Below are 15096 nucleotides of genomic sequence, written 5' to 3' on the forward strand. Positions count from 1 at the left end.
ACCTGAACTTGCTGTACTGTAAGGTATTTAGTTAGATCTCTGTTAGTGACGTATATGCTTTGTCCAATTCCTCACATGCTACAGCTACCAAATAATCTTCCAAGGCAAGTTTTGAATTGTTCTCAGCCTCTATTACACTGGGACTCCTGCCGACTTACCAGCACCCAGCCTTTGTTTATGGCACCTAATAAACATGTGCTAATGTGGTTGCCTCCCCTTAGTGGCAGCACAAAATGTGTTAGGTGGAGTCCAGTGGAGTGGCTGGAAAGAAGCCACTGCAGGTTTTCTCCCTGCAGAGGAGCCAGGCGGGAAGATGAACGCTGAGCACAGGCAGAGAGGAAGCAGGAAGGTGAGGATCAAACGAGAGGCCTGCTGGAAAGAAGCCAGGGAGCGAGTGGGCTTAGAAACATAGACCAGAGACAGATCTGAGGACAGGCAGCTCACAAGCGTGACTGGGGTACTAAATGTTTCAGAAAATGAATGTGGTATTACTTTCTTCGAGGAGATGCTTCACTACATATACCATCAACCTGTAGGTACAAATGAGATGTGTTGAGGCCAGCTGGTGGAGCAGTTGAAACACACACAATATACATTAAGTTCATCGTTCTTATACAGGTTCTGTTCATGGCGCTTAAAATAATTACAATAGTAAGGCTAAAGGTCACTGATGAAACCAGGCATTATTGATGCCCACACCTGTAATCCTAGCACACTGGGAGGTCAGAGTGGGTAGATTGTTGAGCTCAGGAGTTCGAGACCAGCCTGAGCAAAGTGAGACCCCATCTCTACTAAAAAAACAACTCCCCTAAAAAATCTAGCCAGGCATCATGACAGGCACCTGTAGTCTCAGCTACTCAGGAGGCTGAGGCAAGAGGATCGCTTGAGCCTAAGAGTTTGAGGTTGCTGTGAGCTCTGATGCCATGGCACTTTACCCAGGGAGATGGAGTGAGGCTCTGTCTCAAAAAGACAAACAAACAAATGAGATATGTTAATATTAATTCCACGACTACAAGGCTCCTTGCCTCTCTTACATGGAAACTCAGCCTCCTCCTCACCAAATCTCCCTGGGCCATTTCTGGGAGTCCAGGGGCCAGGGGAAAGCACGCTTGCCTGAGGGCAGATGTCCTGACTTTGACCTGCTCCAGCCTCCTTGTCAATGGCCCACACCTTCTGCCTCAGTGCCAAGGATGCCTTAGAGAACTCAGCTGTGCTGCCCTACCCTCACCCTAGGAGAGGTCATCCTCTGCTGTGTCCCTTGGCAAAATTATGAGTAGGACAGCGAACAGCCCTTTATCCAAATCTCTGTCTTGAGTCTTTCATGATTTAGCTCCTCTTGTTTATCTTCCTAACCCCACTCTTTGCTGAAGTCCTCAACTCATCATCCCAGGCTGACGATGTTCACCAGCCACCCTCTCCTGTGTCCTTTTCGCTTTATTTCTCTGATCACTCAAGAGCAAATAGGGACTGGCCATTGTAGCAGAATGAATGTAAAACCGGTCCGAATCCTCTGCCCTGTCTGTATCTATGTCCTTTGCAATGGGACAGTCAGCTCTTCCTGTTAAAGAGTGTAATGTCTCCCCTACCTCCTTGAATCTGGGCTGGCCTTTGCCTGGCTTTGGTCAGCTGCATTAAGCTGAAGTTATGGTGCGTTGGTTCTAAACTGCATCTCAAGAGACCTTTAGCTCTTCCTCCCCGTCTCCTGGTTCCTCTGGCATACCCTGAGGACAACCTGGTTAGACTATGGGATGATGGAATATTACTGCGTCTCGCCAAGCCCAGCCAAGATGGGCAGACCTGTGGAGATGACCCACGTTTGCATGAGTGGGCCCAAAGACCAGAAGAACCATCCAGTTAAACAGAGATTCATGAACTAAGTCTTTGTCATTTGAAAGCCACTGGGTTATAATAATGTTACATAACATTATTGTTACAAGGGATAAATGATACAAATCTCTTTCTCATCTCCAAAATCAAGATTTTTTCCCAGATTCAAACACCCCTGTGAACTGCTCAACAAACACCTGAGCTCTAATTCTCTGGATTCAGCCAGGACCACTGATGGCCTTAGGACAGTCTGTGAGAGGGATACTGTAACAAGATGGGGGTATTTAATGTAGCTGAGGTCCAAGAGGGCTAGGGAACACTGGTCAGCCTTCTAGGAAAGGCCCACGTGAGAAGTGTGGACCTGGGAATGACTTACCAACCTGTAATCTTTCTGCAAAATCACAGTAAGCTTTGCATGAGAGTGTTTCCTATGGAAACTGGCAAGGGAGGCCAGTCTCCCTCACTTCGGACTGAGTTGGGATTAAATTGAGAAAAATAAAAGGGGCAGGAATCTCAGAGGAGACTCTAAGCTGCTCGAGGTCCTGCAACTAAGGGTGCAGCTGTTTCCTCAAAATCTCTGAGGGCAGGGAAGCTTCCCTCTAAGATTGGAAATCTGAATTACATATTTTTAGTCTCAGCTTTTCTCTTTCCCCTAAACATCTTTCGAAATACTGAGCTGCCTTTCTAATTCCAGCCACTTGATAGCTGCCCATGTAATAACTGGTTTTTGGATAAGCCAAGGTGAGGGACGCTGTTAGGTGTGTGAATGTGGCCCCTGCACGAGCTCCTTCTCCCCACTCTGGTTGCCAGGCAAGTTCTGGTCCCTCCTTCTACATTATTTTTGGGGACTCTGAGTGGATCCCACACATCAGGGGCAGATGAATAGAGGCTGAGCCAGATGTTCAGGTGAAAACTGGATGATTTTAAGCTCAAAATGTTTTACTGGACTTTGTCAATGGGAGTCCTTTTTGGCAAGGAGAAAGCTACCCTCAGCCTAGAAAAATGGCTGTCATAAGTCAACAGAACATTAGCCAGAAATCCAAGGATTGACAGCTGAGACTGCAGGTACAGAGAAAGCAAAACAAAAAAAAGTTATGACAGGTTGAGTTCTAATTCTTTCCATCTTTTTGAGTGATGAAAAATGAGACCGATTATAGGTAAATTCCTCTTAATTCAAGTTCAGCCTCCTGGTCGTGTGGAGCTTGGAGTCAGGCTTAGAGAGGTGGTTAATGTCTGCTCTGCTTCCCAATAGCCATTTCTGGGCATTTTATAGCTATAGTTCTAAACGTTTAGGTCCCTAGGTGTTTTGTACCTGGTTCTGGGGGAATATAATATTGGCTTGATAAGCGAGAGTTAGATAAGGGTGGTGATTGGGGATTTGGGGTCTGGACTGATTCATTTGCTCACCAAAGGTGTGTTTCTAGGCAAATTGTTTGCTCTCTCTAGGAATTAGCTCACCCTCAGAGAGGCAGTCTCTCCCCAAGGTCCACAGCTCCCCCGATGTCAAAGCAGCATAAAATGCAGAAGATAAAAAATAGGACTAATAGAGCAAGCTAAAGAATGTGAGTCTCTCCACCATCACGCTGAGCTCTGGAATTATTGGGGCCCTTTACAACTGCTGGGCCTTTTTTCCAGGACTTAGGTTCCTGCCCCCCCACCACTGCAAATGGGCTTTCTTGACCTGTAGCAGTTCTTTGCTTTTTCAGGAAACAAACGGGATGAAAGTCCAGGGCTGGAACTTCCTCCCTGGTGTGTCTGACAAGGACTGACGTACTCCGGACTCTTTGAATCCCGGAAGTTCAGGACACACCCAACCTCGCACGCGGAGTGTGGGTGAAAGGACAAAGTCAAGGAGCATTTCACCATGAGGGACCCGCTAACAGAGTGTTCGGTGAGTGGCTCAGCGTGGTTTGGGTGCCTGTGTGTGAGAGGGAGGGAAGGGTAGATTTTTATGTGAATGGATTTTTAACTCAAGAAATCTGACACACCCAGAAACTAAATGTGTGTAGATATTGACTATGGTATGTCAGTTGTTGGTTTTTCTTTGGTTCAATTTAAAACAGAGCCCTTTCTAGGAAACGGCAGGACAGGTTAATTGTTGTCTTTCATTCTTATTTTCCTGGAAAAAGCATAAGTGAGTATAGCATGATGTTTGGATCCAGATGGTGGCTGTTGGGAAAACATTCTTAAGACATACACTAATGGTGCCAACGTCGTGTGTGGAGTGGATACAAAAACACACAGAAAGTCTGCAGCCAAGTTTCAGCTCTAAGAATAAAATTCGGGAGGAAAGTTTTTGCATTTTTTTCTCCACGTTGTTAAAAGTCAAAGATTGCAAGTCCTACAGGAACAAGGACAGCTTCTCCACTCTGTCTGGACTCTATGGTTCTCAGACTGATTTACCAGGGTGTCTGTTCCAGGCCTGGGAGCAGTACCAAAAATAGAAGATTGGTTGAAAGTTCAAAGACTCTGTAGGGTCATCAGTAGCAATAGGAGAGAAGTCATTTCGGAAATAAGAAGCGACTAAAACAAACTAAAGGGGACTATATTTATTTTGAAAAGAAAGTGATCAAGGATTTTTGGTGTCTTATCTCAATAAATGATGCTGAAAGTTAAAAGTGGTGACATTGTAAACAAAGGGTTTCATTCACCCTTCATGTATTTTATAAAAGAAAAAAACTAGGCAGATCAATGGGGGCTGCAATAAAACCATATAGATAAAGGTCAACAGGGGACTATTAGTTTTTTTGCTTATTCACCAAAGAAGGAAAACACATGCTCTGAAGAGACGGAGCTGTAGCTGCTAATCTTCAAAAGAATCAGATGAACTAGATGAGATGATCTCATAAATGGCTAGTCATAGTAATAATGACCACAAAATAGCCAGCTCTGCCTCGTATTACTTCTTTAAATGCAAAAATACATGCTTTGTGTAAAAACAATTTCCAACAATATAGTTGCATGTAGATTTTAAGAGTGAACATTTCTCCCTTTAATTTCCTCACTCTTAATCTTCTCTCCATGGGTAGTCGTGGACAACTTCTTACAGAAGTCTTGTATTGTTTATTTATGTGTTGGTTTGCTTATTTTTCTCTCCTTGAGTTTACTCGCTTTCTGAACTGTTAAATCCTCTCCTGTCTTGACACTAATATCTTGATGACATTTTTTTTGTGCAGGGGTGGCAGGGTAGGACAGGGTTGGGACAGTGGAAGCAAAAAGTAGCCACTAATGGTCACACACACACAAAGAGTGTGAGAGACGGAAGAGAGGGAAAATGAGGCCAAGTTCAATTTAAGTTATAAAAAGAAAAATTAAAAAAAAAGGAATTGAAGGCTTAACATCCTTTTAGCAAGCATCAAAGCCAGTCTTCACATCAGGAGAAATGCTTTCCTTTAGCAGGCCCCATGTCAACCTACCACCACACTTCTGTGTCACGTTAGAGCTCTGCTCCCCACCAGGCTGAGTAGCTCTTGGCCTAATGCTGGGCCATTGCCCAAGGACGCCTGTCCTTGTCCACAACTCTGAAGGTCATCTTTACGGGCTCATTGCCACCAGAGGCATCTGGCAGTCTTAGGGGAAGCGGATATCCTTTTAGCCTGGGTTTCTAAACCCTCTAAAGTCACAGAATATTTGTTTGCAATTGTTTAATCTTAATCAAGTGTTCAAGTTGATTTCCTGGTACAGCATTAGCTTGAACTTGGGGAACAATGCTTTACGAAGGCCAACCTGCAGCTTGGGAACATGATAAAATAGGAGAATGGACAGCAAATTAATACTTCATGAAGCCCTTAAGCTTTACAAAAAATTCCAAAGCTTTAGACACCTGTAAAATGGCCCATTCTGTGAGTTCCTAGAATTGCACAGAACACAATTCATAAAGTCTTGCTTAGCTACAGTTGTTAACCTGGCCCACACCACTGGACATGTGCACGGAATTCAGTACATTACAAGAACGTCAAGGGACAAAAATCTCTAGTTGTACTAATTTCTATGTGAAATTTAGAAATTTCCTTCCATTCTGAACACAGGCAACAAACCGCAAGACTCCTAGTAGTGTCCGTGTGACTTTGTAACCATTAAAAATCAGATATTCTGGGGAGTGCCTGTGGCTCAAAGGAGTAGGGCACTGGTCCCATGTACTGGAGGTGGTGGGTTCAAACCCAGCCCTGGCCAAAAACTTCAAAAAACCCCACAAAAAACAGATATTCTATATAACATCATAATTGTTGGAGATACCTAGAAATACTGTTCCCACTCAGCCTAACTTAGGAATTTTGGTAATTCTTAAGACATGTTATTTATTATTTTAATAAAAGCTATTCACAGTATCACAATTTTGAAAATATGTTTTTATAATAGATATCAATATAATTAATTTATAATCCTATGTTATTTTATGTTACATATTAAAAATATTCTGAATAAAACAGATCTCAGGAGACTACTAAAGGGCACAAAAAATTTGTTAAATCTCTTTTAGATGGTGACCCAATGGGCAAAACAGACTGATAACTGGGCCCTTCAAAGAGCCAGGTCAGTGTCTATTTTCAAATTATTGTCACCAGGGTAGTACAAAGTTTGCCTAAGTGCTGTACAGGGCTTTTTAACTAATATTGAGAGTGTCAGAACTTACTTAAAGAAGATTTTTAAACATTCTGTTTTTGAAAAGTGAAAGCATCGGCTCTGTTGCCTGTGAGCTTAGCTTCCAAACCTAAAAATATGCAGAGGGAAATTGTCTTCAAATCCATGTGCAGAAAATAGGATTTAATGATCCTCAAAGAAAATAATTCTATCATAAAAATGTAGCACCTTCCAGTGAAATAACACCATAGAAATCAAGGGCAAGTAACAAAGTATGGCCAAATCTTTGCTTTTCACGCATTCAGACAGTACCAGGGAGGTCCCCGTCAAAGCAAGCCTCCTGGACTCCATGTGGTCAGCCCCTGCTCTTCAGGTTGGTAAGATGGTTCAGATGCCAACCTGAGCCTTTTAGATCCAATGGGCAAAATAGACTGATAACTGGGCTCTTCGGAGGGAGTTGTGCCTGGGCCAGATGGTGACTGGCTCTACGTCAGAAGATGCTGATGTAACGGTTCATAGCTTCCGAGGGATGCTGACTCACCCAGAGATGAAGAGGGCAGGCTGAGTCTGGCGTGGGTGTCCAGTGGCCTGCAGCATCCCCAACATGCATTAGTGAGATATGTCACACTCCATTCCACTTTCTTGGGTCTCCATTTCTTCATCTGTAAAGTAAGAGGACAAGATGGAGAAGGTTGTGCTCTTTAATATTCTGTATCTCGTAATCTATGACAGCCAGCCATGGGGATTCCAAATACGACACAAATGACTAACAGATGCATGTAATACCTTAATTAGAGAGCTAGTGCTTTGAAATATTGTCCCCAGTGAATCAGGAGTCACTCGAAATTGGTAGAACAGCAAAGCCATCCTACAAAGCTTATTTTATTAAATTTAAGTGGAATATCGTGGTTTATCTTTAAGTCCTCAAACTTTTTAAACAGGGGGCCAGTTCACTGTCCCTCAGACCATTGGAGGGCCGGACTATAGTTTAAAAAAAAAAATTATGAACAAATTCCTATGCACACTGCACATTTCTTATTTTGAAGTAAAAAAACAAAACGGGAATAAATACAATCACACTGCCTCATGTGGCCCGCAGGCCACAGTTTGAGGCCCCCTGAGAGAATCAGCATTATAAAAAAAATTTCCATATTAGCATCCATCGAAATGAATTTTTCTAGAATAACTATATTTAACCTTTTTACTCATGTCAACTGTAGAAACTCAGGAGGAGCAGCTAGGTAAACTCGATACAGGTACTTTATGTTGTCTACAAGACACCTGTCTAATCATTTCATATGCTGATTGCCTAAATTACTGAGGTTTTTTTAAGAGTTTAGGAATACCCCAAATATTTCACCACCAGCCCTCCCTTTATTACAGGGGAGAAAAGCCATAACAGTTTTTCCTAGTAATTAATGATCCCAGGGAAATGCGAGATGTTAATATAAATTCATATGGTGATATAAGATCTATAGTAGAATCCTTCCTGGAAAGAACATTTGATGGAGGCAAGAAAAGAACACCAAAAATTCTCTTTGTATATAACGGTGTCCAGAACAAATCCTTCTTCTTGTGCCAGTTGATGACATTAAGAAACCATCTATACTGCTCCCAATTCTTAAAAGTTACTATCACTTTGAATAAACGTACTGCTCAGCCTTTTATAAATAATACACTTGTTTCTGATGGATTCTCTGACTGATTTGCATACCTAACGTTTCTAAGCACAGTTCTATCTCTGACTGATGAGGTTATTCTTCGTTCTTTGGGCCTTCACTGTAAATAAGAGGATTGGACTTTAGTGGTTTCCAAACTGTTCTTCATGGAACCCCTTCCAAGTCCTCACTGGTGGCTGGGAGAAGCCAAGGCCAAGGTCAAGAGATTTCACATCCTCAAAACAGATATGTTCTAAGATTTTCTGATTATACTCCCTCCACACACACAGGGCTAGATGGTCTTTGTGGGTCTGCTTTGTCTGAATATGTGGTACGCAACGAAAAGTACAGAATTGCGGATTTTAATAAGGGATTATTCCGAGATAATGAAAATAATCTTAGCAACTCTTTTATTTATTGATGTCCTCTTTATCTTTCTCTGAATCAGGGTTTGTTGAGTTCCCTGCACGTTGTACATAGGGTCCAAGATAAAGATTTTCTCCATTGCTGTAAGAAGCACCATATCCCTCTTTTAGCTGATTGCCAAGTTAACAACAATGTCATGTACTGAAGAGCTTCCCAGCTTGTTGGGACCACTGGCATTTGAGGAATGGGTTACAGGTGTGCCTGAGATATGAATGCTCTCAACCCTTGAATTCTTGGATTGGCAGACTGTGGCTGGGGTTGGGCAGAAACTTGGGCCAGTTGCCTCTGCCTGGAACAATTTTGTCCATGTACCACACTGTTCTAGTACAAGTATTTTCTGTAAGTGCCATGATATAAAAAAGTTAGAAAGTACTAGTCTATGAAATAATCATCATCATCATCATCATCTTCTGAAACCTAGAACTGGCAGCCCAAGGGTCAATGAGAGCTGGAGACTGTGCTTTGAGCAGCCCCTTTAAGAAGTTGAATGTCCCACCAATTGGGTTATAGCTTTCATATGAAAGCTAGTCAAATTAGTTTCATAGTAGGTCTGAGTACATTGGATACTTTTTCTTTCATTCTTGAGATACTTTGCTAAGAAGAATATGTTCCAGCTCCATCCATGTAAACATGAAGGAGGTAAAAGTCTCCATCTTTCTTTAAGGCTGCATGATATTCCATGGTGTACATATACCACAATTTATTAATCCATTTGTGGGTCGATGGGCACTTGGGCTTCTTCCATGATTTAGCAATTATGAATTGGGCTGCAATAAATATTCGGGTACAGATATCTTTATTATAATGTGATTTTTGGTCTTCTGTATATATACCTAGGAGAGGAATTATAGGATCCAATGGCAGATCTATTTTTAGATCTTTAACACCTATGGTGCATCTTAGAAGAGTACGGGTGAAATTTACTAAATGCAGAATGTAAATGTCTGAACACAATAACTAAGAAAATGCCATGAAGGCTATGTTAACCAGTTTGATGAAAATATTTCAAAAACCAGCACATTGTACCCCATGATTGCATTAATGTACACAGCTGTGATTTAATTAAAAAAAGAAAAAAGAAGTTGAATGCCTTTGGGGCAACAGGCACTCTTCACTTGGCCACAGCCTCCACCATCGCCACTGAGGGCAACCAAGTTTTCAATCACTGCTTTATAAATGTTCAGGATTGTTTGGCCCCCTAAAACTAGTCCCCTAGAGATAGTATTTTTAAAAGTGTGTCAAATTTTGTCAGATTTTGACAGAGCAGCAATGGGAACTACAGCATCCCCTGTAGTTCCAGCACACAGATAAATTCTCATTTGGTTCTACTCATTTCACATTGGTTATGGACAGGATTTTTCTTAAGTTTCCCCGTCCTCACATTTGGTGTCCAGGGTCCCTTGTTCTCTCCTGTAGGGGACCATTACACAATGCACACGCTGTCCTCAAGTTATGATGGGCCAACCGGGCCCTTGCCTTAAGACATTTCTTCTCAGAGTCCCTTCCTTCCACTTCTGCTTTCTCTAATGGGAGGTTCTTTTTTCTCCCCCGACTCTGAAATCTCCAGGTGCCCTCAATCCATCTCTCTGCTTTGTCTTGTCTCCCCCCAGCCCCAGTCTTATACAGCATCTGAACTGGCAGAGTGCAGAAAAACTCCCTCTACAAGCATGCATACTTCTGTCTGGCATAGGGCCCCAGGGTTTCTTTGCTATCTTTGTTTCTTCTTTACTGAGGGCTGGAGAGAAAAGCAGATAGGATATACATAAAAACACACAGCTTAATACTGGGAGATGTTTCTAAATAAATCAAATAAGAAAGCTGCAAGACCCATAAAGGAAACCATAAAATTTTATTGAGCATAAAATTTGAATGAATGAAAAGACGTATTATGTCCTTGGATGGGAAATCTAAATACCATAAAAAGTTAATTTCCGTATAGACATACATACACACACACACACACACACGTATGTAATGCAATTCCAATTAAGATCCCAACAGGGATTTTTAAAACATGTAATTAGGTAAATGTTCATCTGGAAGGATAAATACCTCAGAATAGTCAAAGAAATTATGAAAAGGAAAAAATAGTTGTTTAAAGAGAGGGCAGACTCAGTGTTAATATTTCTACACTTTGGGTAGTGGGCACATAATGTGTATCACTATTATATTCTATACCATTATTATTTCATGAAACACAAAAAATGTTTCTTTGTCTAAAGTAAAAAGTTAAAAATACTGTGTCTGAGTTAGAACTAAGTTCAGTTGCATATTAGAAAAACCCTAAATAAGAATGTCTTTTAAAAAATCAGTGTCTTTCTGTCGCAAGTAAGTCCAAAAATGGAGAGTTGATGGCTCCTGCAGTGGCCCTCACAGATGACAGGGACACAGGCTGCTTCTTTCTGCTCTGTAATTTTAGTGCACAGTGTCCACTCTCAATACCACTTTTTGGCATCGAGCATTATTTCCAAGTCCAAAAGACAGAAAAGAGGAAGAAGACAATTTCAGTGGAATGTTTCAAAACTTTTGCCCACATCTCTTCAGACAATAGTTAGTCACACTGTTACCTACCTAAGCGTGAGGGAAGCAGAGAAATGCCCTTTCTCCAGGGGCATGTACCCTGTTTAACATTTGTGTATTTTCTTCTCATGACACCCAGGTGTGTTTTGTGGGATGCTATTAGATGATATAGAACGAAAATAAATTAGGGAGGAATTTAGTGAAAATGTTTAGGTAAAAGGAGTAAACAAAGATAGCAAGTTTTTATTATTATTATTATTATTATTTGTTATTGCAGAACTTCTCACAGTTTTAACATGCGCACCCACACTTTCCCAGGGTGTCTGTAAGGGGAGGAAGGAGGCCTTAATAGTATCACATCATTTATAGATGACAGATTAGTTTTACTGAAAATAAAAATTAGCCTGGCTGCTAAATAGTAGTTTTACTATTATGACACTCAAAGGAGAATTATTTCTTCTTCAAGACACAGGCTACAAGTTAGAACCCCACTACAAGTGGGTTTCACTTGTGCTGCAGAGATTTTAAGTTTACGAATCGTTTGCTACAATCTTTAAAAAAAAAGTTTCAGATGTAAATCCTGATTCCAGCTTTTTTGGACCAACTGGAAGATCTTCCCATCCTGGGCCACATTTCCATGCAGCTTCTCCAGCTCTCCATCCTCACCTAGCTCCTCACCCATTCAGGTGCCCGGCTGGTGCCTGCGGGCACATGAGTGTGCAAACCCTGCTTCAGAAATGAATGCTTTCTTATGAAAAGCTTTGCACCTTCAGCATTCTCTTTGTGTCCCAGGCAATTTCAACAAAGCATGTACTCTATTATGTTTCTACCAAGTCCTATCTTAACCTTCTGTGTTACATTCAAAGAGGAAAGGTAAACTCCTGCCCAAAGGTAAAAGGATGCAGTCTCTATAGGATGTTCTGATAGCCTAAGTATTTGTTTGTCCCCCAAAGGAGGGGCCTAGATCTGATCCTTTCCTTAGGTCCTTCCTCTGCTGCAGCCTGTGTCCTGGGTTTGGCACTCTGCCCTGAGAGGCTGCCTGGGCCCAGAGGGTGTCTGTGCTCACGGGCTGCGTTGAAGGCTCTCAGTAAATTGAGTTTCTTCCCTTTTCTCTTCTTGGAATGGTGCCCAGCTGAATGCTGGAGACATCTGAATACTGGAAAAGACTGGCTCATCGTATAAGCAAAGAGCCACAGTACAGCACTCACACCACACAGAATTTGGGTCTTCTTATGTAATCTCATTTTTTAAAAAAGAGACAGGATCTGGCTCTGTTGCCCAGGCTAGAGCGCAGTGACATGATCGTAGCTCACTGCAGCCTTGAGCTCCTGGGCTCAAGTGATCTAACTGCTTCAGCCTCCCAAGTAGTACGTCACCCTGGCTAATGTTTTTTCATTTAGTTCTAATTTTCATTTATTTATTTATTTTAGAGATGGAGGTTCTGGCTATGTTGCCCAGGCTGGTCTCCCGTTGGTCTCCTGCTCACAAGCCTCCTCCTGCCTTGGCTTCCCCCAATGTTGGGATTAGAGGTGTGAGACACAGCACTTGGCCTAAAATCTAATTTTATAAAATGCAATTTGCTGTTACTCCGACCGGATGGAAACTCTGAGAGACTGTGTTTGAAATGTCTCATTGTCAGAGTCACCTGCTCTGTATCAGAAATTGCTGTAGAATCAACTGCCATTTACTTTCTCTGGGCACTTAAAATCTATTGTCATCAATGTCCACATTTACAAATATAATTTTCGGAATGACATTATGGAGTTTGAAGCCAAATGATAAAATTTTTACTTGAATTTCTTGTCTAAATTTATATATAAATTAACTTACAGAGATTTACTTATACATATATGAAGGTTTGATTTAACCACATGTTCAAGTCATTATTATAACGTTCTCATTACTGTAGTGAAATGAGACATAGATGGGACTAGGACAAACGTGTTGATTTACTTTCATTTTCACATATCAGCCAAGAAATGTTCAATTTCATGGTTCATGGTTTTTCATGAGCCCCAGGAATAGTATTTTGGAGTTTGTATGTGTGAGAGGGGACACAAAATGGTTATGTGGTATCCTTTAGAATGTACTTTTGTCTTATTTGGGAACAATAGGGGGTGACAGGAAACCAGACTTCACATGTACCCCACTACCTAATTGTTTACATCTGGACTGGTGGGTGGGGAGAGAAACAGATCAGCTTTTTTTAAAAAAGTTCTCCAGAATCTTTCATTTCTAGGCAGAAAAATTCAATCTTTATTTTAAGAGTTTGTCCAAGCCATCCCTGTGGCTGCACGATCATTTACAATGACAGTTGTCATCACAGCAGCATTCTGAATTCATAATGCTTTGCTCTGGGGACTGCTCACAATCTTCCTGTTCATTGTTTTCTGTTGTTGTTTTCAGTATAATAAAGCATACAAGAACCTAAAGGAGTTTTCTCAAAATGGAGAGAATTTCTGCAAGCAGATCACATCTGTTCTTCAGCAAAGGTACAAAAAGCACATTTGCCATAAACCATTCTTCCTCTTAGTTGCAGTGAGGGATATGATGGGGGAAATATTACAAGCTGTCCTACTTTTTGGAATGTGGTGTTATATTTTGGTTCCCAAGGGATTGGTTTGAACAATGATTCTTCTCTATTGCACATTTATTAATTGAGAATCATAAAAAATCAAGGAAAAACAGGAAATATTCTGCTCTGGAAGACTCTGTCAAGCCTCTTTGGATTCCTCAGACTTGAGTTTATCCCTCTCCTGGGGTCATACCTCCTGTACACACTCACTATTGTACTTTTCACACTGATGGCAAATACTAGTTTACATCTTTGTCTCCCCTCCAAGGGAAGACCTGAATCTTACCTATTATTGTGTGTTGAGCTCTTACAGCCTGGCCTTTTGATTTCTTAGGTAAATATCTGATGAATGAATGGATCGAGGAATGGAAAGTCACTGTTTTCAGTATCATCTCTCAATACTAGGTGTGATCATATGTAAAGCGGTTCCCTGTGCTAACGGAACACATTTAACTCAAGAAAATTACAAAAATTCCTGCTTAACATTAGAGAACCCAAGGACCAAATTGGGTCATAAAAGGTCTTTGGAGTCCTTTCCCTACCTTGAGACAGTTCTGTAATAAGCAACTCTAAAGAGACCTTCAGAAGAGATTGTTTGTTCTTTTAAGGTAAACCATTTCATATTACAAATATTATATGAGCGCCATAAGAACAAAAACACCAGGGATTAATTGCATCTTGTGTTAGTAGGTTGTAGGGGAGAAAACAATTTCTTTTCTTTTACTTTTCAGATCCTTAATTGAGACACTCACCTCAACAAAGCAAAAGTCCTAAAGACACTCTCCTCCTAAACGAAAGTCAGATTAACAAAAGAAAAACAAGCAGAAGTTTATTAACAAGTGCTGTACCCTTCACAAGGGTGAGGCCTCCGCTCAAAAGAATTTCTCTCTCAGTGCAGTGAATCCTATACAGTGATAAGACAAAAAAGGGAGTATCTTCAGACTTCTGACAGGGAGAAAAATGTGGGGAGGTAAATCTCTGGGGAAAATAAAGTGTGATCCCAGATGCTGCTATTTCTGAGCTCTGCTTTGAGCTGACAAGCAAGTGCTGGAAATGGGCCTATCTTTAGGCAGGAAAGGCAGAGAGTTCTGAGTGTGACCTTGTGTTTTTAACCCTTTTTTGGCTCAACTATTCCCAGTATTTTTGAGAAGAATATTTTGGTTTCCTTCAAAATCAAGACCAAAGGGCCAGGTGGGGTGGCTCATGCTTATAATCCTAGCACTCCGGGAGGTCGAGGGAGGAGGATCCCTTTGAGCTCAGGAGTTTGAGACTCTGTCTTCACTAAAAACAGAAAAATTAATTGGGTACCATGGTGGATGCAAGAGTGAAACCCTGTACTAAAAATAGAAAAAAAAAAAAAAAAACTAGATGGGCCTCGTGGCAGGAACTTTTAGTCCCAGCTACTCGGAAGGCTGAGGCTGGAGGATCACTTGAGCCCAGGAGTTTGAGGTTGCGGTGAGATATGATGACACTTTGGCACTCCAGCCTGGGGGAACAGAGTGAGATTGT

General features: G+C 41.4%; 1 protein-coding gene across 3 annotated transcripts in view; it reads left to right on the top strand.

Moving 5' to 3' along the window:
- Positions 1-3515: 3515 nt before the first annotated feature.
- The window catches only part of NOSTRIN (nitric oxide synthase trafficking), a 66296-nt gene continuing 54715 nt past the window's right edge, over positions 3516-15096 (top strand). Inside the window, exons 1-3 of one of the 3 annotated variants that reach the window (XM_053597486.1) lie at positions 3700-3718; positions 6308-6360; positions 13419-13504. Coding sequence is in view for 2 of the 3 variants with exons in the window: in XM_053597484.1 (XP_053453459.1) it covers positions 3692-3718; positions 13419-13504 (113 nt within the window). In the remaining variant the exon portion in view is untranslated. Of the gene's footprint in view, positions 3719-6307; positions 6361-12444; positions 12542-13418; positions 13505-15096 lie in introns of those variants that run through there. The other 2 variants (XM_053597484.1, XM_053597485.1) reach the window with 2 other exon arrangements.

This window comes from Nycticebus coucang, chromosome 7 (genome assembly GCF_027406575.1).
Source record: "Nycticebus coucang isolate mNycCou1 chromosome 7, mNycCou1.pri, whole genome shotgun sequence".
Classification (NCBI taxonomy): domain Eukaryota; kingdom Metazoa; phylum Chordata; class Mammalia; order Primates; family Lorisidae; genus Nycticebus; species Nycticebus coucang.